Below are 11,758 nucleotides of genomic sequence, written 5' to 3' on the forward strand. Positions count from 1 at the left end.
TATTTTGAGCCATTGATCTCACATATATTCATATTGAGTATTGACAGTATACACTGGGTATTGACAGTCTATTGCAGGGTATTACGTTGACGTACAAACGTTGGGGCCCAGAGGCCAATAATTATTATCAAGGGTCCTTACAGGCAATATAAGGTCCTGTAAAGTAATGAAATGGTGTAGTGTACTGTACGTTTTGATAATTACTTTAGCCTGGAATGAATCAATGATCATATGGACAGTGGTCATGATTGATGGACAAAATGACAGACACCCATACCTGCTCTTGATGCACTGTAGGTACAATAAATATTATTGTGCATCCCTCGGGATGCTGGATATTCTTTTTCTGTATTTGTGCATTGCAGAAATTTTACACCTATGAGTAAAATAATTTTATCTTTAAAATAATTCTGCTTAAAATGCTATTTAGGGTGACTTCTAATTTGCTTCTGTGCTGCCCCAAATTTTTAACATTAACACACAGTTGTCGTATTACAGCGACATACATGTCCAGTCAACAACTAGCAAGATGTAGCGCCGTTTATGCATTATACACTGCAGCAAAGTTCATATATGTGTGGTGCCTGCATTCAATCACAGAAAATCTGTAAATATTCATGTGTATTTGCATGCAAGTAACTCATTGGTGATTTACGCAAATATGCAGCTTATCTGGAACTCTGTTTTGAGATTGCTTGTAACACTATATCAGTAATATACACCAAAGGTTAGACTTGCAAAAGTCTCTTAGGCAGTAATTATTTGTTTAAATCATAATTTCTAGATTATGTAACTAATAAGAACAAGTTGTCCCTATAAGAGACTGGAGTCCTTGGAAAAATATCAAGACTTGCCTATTAGGAGGACAGAATTACTACAAATCCATGGACTTTTCTTTCAGTACAGCCTTGCAGCAAGGCTAACCCAAGGTGTACAAGGGAGACAGTGACTGAGGCTGTAGACATGTACACCTAGTTGGAACTAGTTGGAACTATGACGATGATGATGATGATGATTATTATGATAACCGTGTAGTGCTGACAGACCAAGGATCATAATGAAAAATTGTGTCCGAATCTGGAAATCAAATCAATGAGCAACCATGAGCCTCGACTGCACGGTAAGCAATGATGCCGTTACCAGCTACTCAGACAATGAGGCCAACACGCCTGATTCGAGTCTGGTGGCCACCATTCCACGTACTAAACATGCTGAAACAACAGAATTGATGATTCTGTAACATCGCCCCTGAGATGCCGGTCAGTCTCTGTTTTAATGTCATTCTAAATGTCATCTCATGAAAACATATTCCAAGGCTTTATATTGTAAAGAGCAATAAGGTAGAAAATATCAAAAGGGGAGACAACTCCAAAACAATCCACTCATCGGGCCAGTGCAGAAAGGTCACAAGTGGCCCACTCCTAATCCTCCAGTAATAAAGTACTACTTGGATCATATGCAAATCTGCCTAATCTGCAGACTAATGTTAGCATTGTCAACAAAACATCAATGTTTATGTGACAGTGTGGTTAATAAATCAGTACAACAATGCTAAGCTGTTTACATAAATATAATACAATAATGTAACCAAATCCCTTTCACCATAAACCTGTACAAAACTGGTCATCAAGCAGCCATATAACTCAGGTCCTGCCTTCGCAACACATCCTATAGAGGCAGGTGAGTTCAGATTAGGCTGTGACGATACACCAACTGTGGATCCCATACGTATCATGATACCTTGTTCACGATCCGATACATATCACGATACTTGTACATGTTGTATGTGCTCTTATCTGTGGCGTAAGCCATTTTTCATAGACAGGATAGTATTATATACCTGGCAAACTGCAAACTGACGATTTACAGTTGGCAGTTTCAAGTGTGGCGCAATGTATAAAATATATTTACTTTTTCTCCAGTAATTTTCACTGCTAATTAGAGTTTGGTAAAGTAAACATTTAAGGGATGAATGACATTTTTTACATAGTGTGTGACTGTGATCGATACTTGTATCGTGAAGGAAAATATCGCAATCCAGCGATGCATTGGTGTATCGACCCACCACTGGATCACATGCACTGGCTATCATTGCAAAGACATCAATTTGTTATCAGTGAGTGAGTGAGTTGGGTTTTACGCCGCTTTTAACGGTATTCCAGTTATATCACGGCGTGTCAGCTTAATGTGGGAGGAAAGCCCAAAGTGATGCAGGTCTCAGACGTTTACCACTTCGGTGAAACCCACGAGCACGGGTATGGTGCTGACAAACCTAGAAACATAATCGGGGCGAACCGGGATTCGAACCCACAATCATAGGTTTCTGGCGTGCCCAAGGGACGCAACTCTGCACAGCGAATTGCGGCGCCTTAGACGACTGGGCCACCCGTGCCCCCTCAATTTGTTATCAAGCATCTTTATTAAGGGTGCTATGAACAGAGAGCTTCAGTCTTCCAGCAACGACATAGCAGTCATGAGGGCTGCTGTGACATACAGCTTGCTAATGTCTCATTTTGATGCCAGTAGTCAGCCATTGTGTACAACATGTCTCATCAAGTCCCTGCAAAAGAAATCTGGTACATCTACTCAAGGGACCCGTGAAGATCCGGGGTAGAATAGGTCTTCAGCAACCCATGCTTGTCGCGAGGGGTGACTAACGGGATCCGGTGGTCTGGCTCGCTGACTTGGTGGATGCACATCATCTTATCCCAATTGCGTGGATCGATGCTCATGGTGTCAATCACTGGATTGTCTGGTCCAGACTCAATTAGTTACAGAACACCATTATATAGCTGGAATACTGCTGAGCGCGGCATGAAACAACATGAAACAAACAACTTCTACTCAAACATGTCAAAGAATGAAGTAGAATTTTAGAATCATGATAATCATGATAATAATGTAACTCTCAAGCATATCAGGGCACATTGTATTTCATGGTTTATATAATTTTTGCTGACAAATTAGCTTTGTTAGGTGAAAGTAATATTAAAATAATTTTGGGACTCGATGTGTTTTGAATTTATTTGCAATGAATAAAGGTACTTCAGTTTTTCCATTTGATAAAAATTTCAAAAGTTTAATCTGTTCCCAGGGCATGATGTTAAACTTACAAAGTAGACACAATTTATGGATACTAACATCTGTGATACTGTAAAGGCGACATTTGTAGATAGAGACTTGACAACGGTATAACCGAAATGTCGCCCTAACAGTATTAAAGAAGTTGTTATCCATAAATTGTGTCTACTTTCTCATCCGCCAACTTCTAAGTAATGCCTATAAAACGATGTTAAGCTTATTTACATGAAATTTGTCTATTTCTGTACGAGAAAGAAGTACAAGAAAAGATCGAACTCCAGACCATTTGCTCTCTGGGTCATGGAAGCATCCACAAAGTTAGAGGAGTTGGGCAAACAAACATGTAATAAAATGAAAATTATTTCATTTTATGATTTGACTTTTGGACCAGCTTGGTCAAATCCGTACATCGAAAATATGTAAAACTAATCACTTCATCACTTTGTCACTTTACTGAACTAGACCAACATATCAACCACCAAACAAAATGAATATATAACATCTGCGGAATAAATGAATTAATGCCACACATTGTCATGAGTTATGAGCTCATTAAGTTCTATATTTAAATTCCCCAGCAGTCTTACACCATGTATATCATGCTGTCAAGATTTCCAGTACCAAATCAGTCTTATAAAAATCAGATCTTTAACTCTGAAATGATAAATCTGAATTAAGATCTGAGGAATCCTCTATGGACATGATGGAAGGTCACGTCATCTGAACCCAGAGATAACTTTGATCGACCAATCCAAATGGAGGATGCAAGGGTTCTCGACATAGATGTTTTGGCTTCTCTTTTTCACGACCTTGAAATTTTGGGAATTTTAATTGTACAAATGGAAACTCACAGAGAAAATTCTTTTGGCTGTAGATGCTATGGCGCTCAGAAACTACAGAGTCTATAAAATATTCACAATAAAATCATGGCTCCACCTTATATTTCTATATTTGGAACTTGTCATTTTAGTTCGTTTTAGAGATACAGAAATCACACATATTGGTTTGAACGCTTCACGGACTCGTACACAGAATTCAGAAGCCATGATGCAGATTGGCTAATTAAAAAGTTCATTTGATGTGACCTTCAATGGAGGTGTTCTCAGTGTGAGTGGGTAACGGAGCTTTGCACAGTATTCCAGTTATGTCACGGCGGGTCCGCCAAATGTGGAAGGAAAGCCTGCTTCGAAGTGATGCAGGTCTCAGACATTCAGCACTTTGGTGAAACCCACAGCGAGGGTATAGTGCTGACAAAACTACAAAAATAACTGGGGCTAACTGGGATTCGATCCAATAATCAAGGTTTCTGGCTTACCCAAGGGATGCAACACTGCACAGAGAAGTGTGGTGCCTCAGACTACTGGGCCCCCCATGGCCCCCAGTGTGTTAAGATGTTCATGCAGAGAGGTATCACATTTGTGTTAAAGATATTATTTTAATAAGATTGGTACCGAACATAATTCCATTTGTATTAAAATTTACTGAAAAAAATTGGGCTGGAAATATTCTTACTAACAGTAATAAACATGATAAATAACAGTAAGTGGATTTGGATTCATGCTGTTTTGCACAGTATTTCAGTTATATTAGGTCCTGTCAGCTTCATGTCTAACTAAAGCCCGAAGTGATGCAGGTCTTACACATGTACATCATCCGTTAAGCCACAAGCACAGTTTCTGAAACAGAATGGACAATCCTTATATCCCCACTCTGTCATAAAACTATTGATGTAATAGCCATTTCTCTCCCACAAGCATTTTGACTCAGTGAACTGCTACATATTTTATTGTCAGGTATAGATTTTCAACTGTCAGGGTCTAGATGAGCTTCTGTACCCATCAAGCTTACCTAGTGGTCAAAGGGAGGCAACTGTGAAACATTCCAGGAACAAATGCAATACCACAAAGTGAGACAAAAAGACATCCAGGAATCTAACAAAACTAATTTCATAATGCACATACTTTTATAATAAAATGGGAAAAAATATCATTGCCAAAGAATGAGAAATTGGCCTTAATATGGATTACAGTTTACTATTTTTCATATAATTGGAGTTGGCAGCACAAGGAAGGAATTAACTTCATCATCAACAATATTTTACCATAAATAAATAATTTTCCCATCTCTTGTGATCACCGAAACATCGCAACAACATACAAAATATGTCGTCATCAATATAACCTGCTTGCTCCAACCTTACTTCTAAAACCTCCATGAAATATCTTCCTAAAGTCTTTCGGAACATGGTGAAGAGTTTATTGGAGTTTATTGGGAGTTTATTGGAACCAGACAATTGTGAATATTCATATGAGTAGCATTTCAAGAATTCAGTTTCCATAACTTTGTGATGGAATTCAATCAGATCATTTCAGACCTATTGTTAAACATTTTATGCCCTTTTTGTTATCAAAGAAGTGTTAACTCACCATAAAAAGGCGTAAATAGTTACATATATTCATTGTAACAGTACTGATTTCATTTTCAAAGAAAAATAACCGTAATCCAGTTTCAGATGGCCATCGGTCCCTGGGCACAGACTGATAGTATCCAATATGACAGATGGTTTGTTTAAGTAGTCAGACTTTTGACTGATAGAAATTCTAAAAAAGTCCTCGAGCTTATAATTAAACAGTGAGGGTGAGTCCTACTTACATTATCAATTTATTTCACCAATGCACAGTCGTCAAAATTTGTAATTGAAATTCGTAGCAGCGCATATCTTTGCATCACTTACTGTAGCATAGGGAAACTGTCAGGAGCTATAGCTTTATATATTCATCCAATAACGAACGGTACTGCATTGATTTAATGTTATAGTTCATCCACCATTTTTGTTGATTTGACGAATTGACTTTTTCCTATTGACTAATTACATTCCTTGGGTCCAAGTCATTGAGCTATCAACAGCTATTTGTGTCAAAATCACTGAATCTTCACTAGAAAAGGAAAAATCAAAGTCGTACATAAGTAAATCAGTTTCATCTACTAACTGCAGAGCTCATGTTGAATTATCTTGAAACACTCATATCTTTAGAATCCCAAATGCTTTAGGAATATAGTAATGCTGGTATGACATTGAACACACGCCAAATGATATCCGTTCTGTGATCGGGGAAAAAGATAAAAAAACTAGAGGTAACTGTTGGAATTGGGAACAAGCTGTGCACGTACATGTAAGGGAGGTAACCACGAATGGCTTAACTACCTTTAGCTATGAAGAAGACATGGTGGAAACTAGTCTTTTGGGTTAAAACTAGGACTGTGTGTTGGCAAAAAACCCAAATGTATTTGAATATATTGGGATATAGGAAGCTAAAGCGTTTGACAGTGACTGACACTGATTGTGCATGTTCTTCATACTAAAGTGAGTGAGTGAGTTTGGTTTTAGCAATATTCCAGCAATATCACGGCAGGGGACACCAGAAATGGGCTTCACACATTGTACCCATGTCGGGAAGCTAACCCGGGTCTTCAGTTACTGATAAATATAATTTCATGACTTAAAGACTTAAGAGAGGGGAGAAGGTATGTGACATCTGGGAAAATATCCTTCCACATCAGAAATCTTTAGATTGATTCCAGGGTGGATAGTGAAAATGCTTAGAAACCAAAAAGGTCATATATAGCAAAATATTAATGAGAGGACATGTTTGTTGAACTTAATCAACATTTTTAATTTCGCAGTCAAGAAGTCCTTGTGATGTCAGCAGCTATGCTGGACGTAATGTAAGCCTTTCGGTGCACTTTACATATTGTTTTGCATAATCATATAGATATGCCAGCTATGCTCCCACACATCAAAGTCCCTGTATCGCTTGATTCCTGTTGGGCTTAGATGACAGCATGTGGAGCCATAACGGCGATGTAAACAAAGGATAAATATGCAAATGGAAAGAATTTTTACATTTTAGGCTATTTTCTCATTGAAAATTAAACAGATGAAAAACAGAATATCTTGAAAGGACTGACTGTGGTACTAGGATGGCTGCAAGGAACGCTGGGTAGGAGAGTGTTCTTCAATGTGGTTAGCTTCATACAACTGAGGCATTTATATTGGAATCTTGGCTCTGATACCCACTGGCTTCTTAATCAATAAAACTGGCAATTAGTATATTGTAACTTATCCATAAGAAAAACACACAAGTCTTCTCTTCAAATTGCCTCTAACAAACATGACCAAAGCAAATTATTACTCTGAGCCCTTGGGCTGTCGGCTTTGCTGTAAGGTCTATTGTTTTGGTTTGAGAATTGAATTGTGCACGAACTAAAGGTGCGACATCAAGCTCGGAAATTATTTCATGCATGATTTACAAACACCAGAACCGTCTCTATAGATGTTCTGGCCCTTTAACCCTTGCATCTGTAAGAATAATGTTAGGAAATTGGAAAGACTCCGCCCTTATCCCCTCTGTAGTTTACGTAGTATGCATTGCCACTCAATCCTTTTAATAACTTTTCCATATTATGGGTGGGAGTAGTGCACTTTACTGGGCGCACTTTTTCAGATCCAGTTAGCGCTGTGGGGGCTCAAACGTGCAACGCCGGCTCAGCTACTCTGCTAATTAATGCGTTAATTAGCCGACGCTCTACCTTTGGACTACAGGCGCTATCACGGTTGTTGGATTGTAAAGATGTGTAAGTTTCCCTAAGAACAAGAACGGGTGTTGGATCGTAAAGATGAGTAAGTTTCCCTAAGACCGAAAACGGGCGTTGGATCGTGAAGCGAGAGTCACCAGAGTGTGAGGCACGGTAACGATATAACGAGACAGCAGTGGCACTATAGCGCGGTAATTGAGCGGATGGTAGAGCTCGGGCTGCGACCGGTAAACTGCATAGTTGCCTTATGGGTTTTTGAAACGCTTAAGAAACATTCATAGTTTTCTCTCTAATCACATGAACAACTGTAACACCTCATTCGCTCATAAAAGACAACTTTCTTTTAAAAACAAGCCATCATTTGACTATTTACAATTTCTGTGTGATGCCACCCCCACCCCAACCCCCCTGTTTTAGCACGAGTAATTGCAATAAACATGGCGGTCTGAAAACGTATGCCATCCGGAAACCTATGATCCGTCGATATATGTTTTAGTGGAAGTCTACAGGATGGAAGTCTTCCCAGGAAATTAAGACCCGTTTAGTATTATATAAATATATGCATTTCACTTATTAGATATACCAACCATGCTAAAGGACAATGACACCACAATGTCAGAAATGACATTTGGCATACTTTGTATCTAAATATTCGTGAAAGTATGTCTGGCAACATTTGTTAACAAAACATATTTCAGAACTTGAAGTAAATAAAAGAGAGTAAAGATCACCTTCACACCACATAATGAAATGGATAATGGGCATTACCCATCTTTACAAAGTGATCACTGACAAAAAACGTGTCGGTTTTTATTTTGCAAAAAAGAAAGAAATATTCTCTTGGTTGAACAAAGTTTTCATTTCAGAGTTCAACAGTTGCGTTCACACGAGGAAATATTTTTAAAAAGTAATTAAATAACTTACCATATGACAAATTCTCGTTTAGTTTGAGAGGTCCACGCAAAATATAGATGACAAACACAACAAGAACGAACCACACTGCCCACAAATAGGTCCAGGACCACGCAATCCAAGACTTAAACTTGTCAAAGAATCTTGACAGGAAGCCCGCCATGTTTCGTATGACCGGATCGGAGCAAATGACTTTTTAGTTTTGAAATAAATAAAAAAATCGCAATGAATACATAGATCGTATAATTTAAGAATATGATATATCTGCTATACTATATCGTATCTGTTTACATTTTACAACTGATTTTCAAACGACTCTTTATTTGAATCAACTCGCCCTAAAATGAATTCCCATAAATATAATAACTATAAATATTTTATGCAGAATTAAAAATGCAGTCGTGAGTGTTATATCTTTCTTGCTTTTCAGCATCGCCGATTGCTATTTTGTTAAACAAACATATCAGTAAGCTACTCGTCAGTAGGAGACATATCTTTGTAAAGTTCAAGCCAAAACGGCTCTCAGCAAAACGACACAACATACTTTAATCAAACCGGCTGACGCCGTGTTGTTTGAAACTGTAACCCGCATGGCGGGGTGCTGTCATAGCGATGCGTTGGATGCGAGAAAAAGGTCAGGAAAAATCAACATGCTGTATCGTGTGAAGAATGCTGTATGTTGTGCTGAAATATGGTGGAAATATAGGGAAAAAATAGACTCAACAGATGATAATGATATGAGTGCTGAGTGTAAATAAAAATATCTTAACAAAAGTAAAAATCATTGTTTCCAAAAATTAAAGCACAAATACTGATACATAAATACTTTTTCTCATCGTTATTATAAATATAAGGTGTCGTTTTCGCTTGACCTTCAGTGGCCGTTTTCGACAAATGAAATAGGTGACGTTTTGCTGAGGTGACATTTTAGCCTGCACCCGTGTTAAACTGAGATGTAATGTTATCATAGAGTCTGTGTATAAGACAATTGTACATAGACCTTTAGTGTTATTAGATTCACTGTTAACTGCCACACTGATATACACCAGTAAAGTACACATATATATTATTTTACTTATGACGGGTCCCCAGTACTTCTGGTCTTAAGAGGCGAAGGTATTGGTCAGCCTGTTTGTCGTCTGCGTCCCTGTGTTAGCAGAGAAGTGTGAGTGAGTGAGTGAGTTTGATTTTACGCCGCTTTTAGCAATATCACAGCAATATCACGGCGGGGGACACCAGAAATGGGCTTCACACATTGTACCCATGTCGGGAATCGAACCCGGGTCTTCGGCGTGACGAGCGAACGCTTTAACCACTAGGCTACCCGACCGCCCCTGTTAGCAGGGGAAGGGAGTCTGGAGGTTGAGGGCGACGGAGCCGCACTAGTGCTCCTTGGTCCAACACACCACTTCGACCCTAACTTTGCCTAGATGGGTGGTAGAATGGGCTCAATTCTATCAATCGGCTTGTCATGCCCTGTGCATACACTATTTCGCACAAACGTTTGGTATTTAAAAATAAATTTATTCTAAATGTCTTTTATATATGTATCACTCTATCAACTTGCTTAGAACCCTATGTCCAGAAGGTGGAGGCTCATGGGCCAATCTGGTGATGCTGACCCCTGAATTCTGCTGTCTCCAGTGGAATGTCAGCCCGACTTTTTATTTGGTAGACAGCTAAAGCTGTTCGTGTCAAATTTGCTGGAGTATATACCACCACCCCTTTATCCTCGGGCTTTACTGCTTGGAGAGCCGCTGTACAGGATAAGATTGTGCTTGTTGGCACTCGATGGTGTTTGGGGAACAGGGGTGCTGAATCATTTTCCTTTCAACATGGCTACCCAACACCCTGGTTCAAAACGAAGATATATATATAGTGTGACAATTATTCATCTGACGAAAATACCCCCGATCTGACTATTGGCCACGTTTTTTTTAATAATTGAAGCTCGTGACAAAGAGTGGGTGAGTGAGTGAGTGAGTATGGTTTTACGCCGCTTTTAGCAATATTCCAACAATATCACGGCGGGGGATACCAGAAATGGGCTTCACACATTGTACCCATGTCGGGAATCGAATCCGGGTCTTCGGCGAAACGAGCGAACGCTTTAACCACTAGGCTACCCACCGGCCTTGTGACAAAGAATCCATAAAAGTAAATTCATTTGCAATCTCCAGATGTATCGCTGGTATCTGCGAAGAGGTTATAAATGTGCCCAAGCTTCGACCCGGTTCCCTACTTGTAGAATGCACAAAGAGACCACAATCCGTCAATCTACTCAAACTGAAAGAGTCTGTCAATATCAAGGCTGCTGTCTCTGAGCTCAAGACACTGAACTCATGCAAGGGAATCGTCCGCTCCAGTGCACGCTGTCTGTCTGACATGGGGGCGGTCGGGTAGCCTAGTGGTTAAGCGTTCGCTCGTCACGTCACGCCGAAGACCCGGTTTCGATTCCCGACATGGGTACAATGTGTGAAGCCCATTTCTGGTGTCCCCCGCCGTGATATTGCTGTAATATTGCTAAAAGAGGCGTTAAACCATACTCACTCACTCACTCACTCACTGTCTGACGTGACCGAGGATGAAATCGTCAAAGAACTTGCCCAAACAGTCTGTCAACGATTTACTGTCAAAAAGGATGGTGTGATTGAATAGACCAATTCCTGTCTCTTCACTTTCGCCCGTTCGAAGATTCCACAATCGATTAAAGCTGTTTGTTGCAGCACTGGAGTGGAGGTGTATATCCCCAATCCACTTCGGCGCTACACCTGCCAAGCGTTTGGACATGGATCCAAGTCCTGCCATGCCTCTGCTGTTTGTTGCCGCTGCGGTGACATCTAGATATATAGTGTTTACATTATGTTCACTTTATTTTCCAGGGGTGGTCGGGTAGCCTAGTGGTTAAAGTGTTCCCTCATCACACCGAAGACCCGGGTTCGAATCCCGACATGGATGCAATTTGTGAAGCCCATTTCTGGTGTCCCCCGCCGTGATATTGCTTGAATATTGCTAAAAGCGGCGTAAAACCAAAACTCACTCACTCACTGTATCTTCCACCTTCCTCAACTTTCCGCCAATCAGAGACCTTCAGACTTTGTATGATCAGCTCCCGAAGCCCTGTAAAACCATGGGCGATTTAAACGGTCATAATCCCCTATGGGGGAGT

General features: G+C 39.8%; 1 protein-coding gene across 1 annotated transcript in view; it reads right to left on the minus strand.

The window, feature by feature from the left end:
• The window catches only part of LOC124136039 (suppressor of tumorigenicity 7 protein homolog), a 74,599-nt gene extending 65,846 nt beyond the window's left edge, over positions 1 to 8,753 (minus strand). The window contains exon 1 of the mRNA XM_046501794.2: positions 8,602 to 8,753. Coding sequence (XP_046357750.1) covers positions 8,602 to 8,752 — 151 coding nt within the window. The 5' untranslated portion in view covers position 8,753. The remainder of the gene's footprint in view (positions 1 to 8,601) is intronic.
• Between the last annotated feature and the right edge of the window lie 3,005 nt (positions 8,754 to 11,758).

Source organism: Haliotis rufescens, unplaced genomic scaffold (genome assembly GCF_023055435.1).
Source record: "Haliotis rufescens isolate VD_foot unplaced genomic scaffold, xgHalRufe1.0.p SCAF_44, whole genome shotgun sequence".
NCBI classification, from domain to species: domain Eukaryota; kingdom Metazoa; phylum Mollusca; class Gastropoda; order Lepetellida; family Haliotidae; genus Haliotis; species Haliotis rufescens.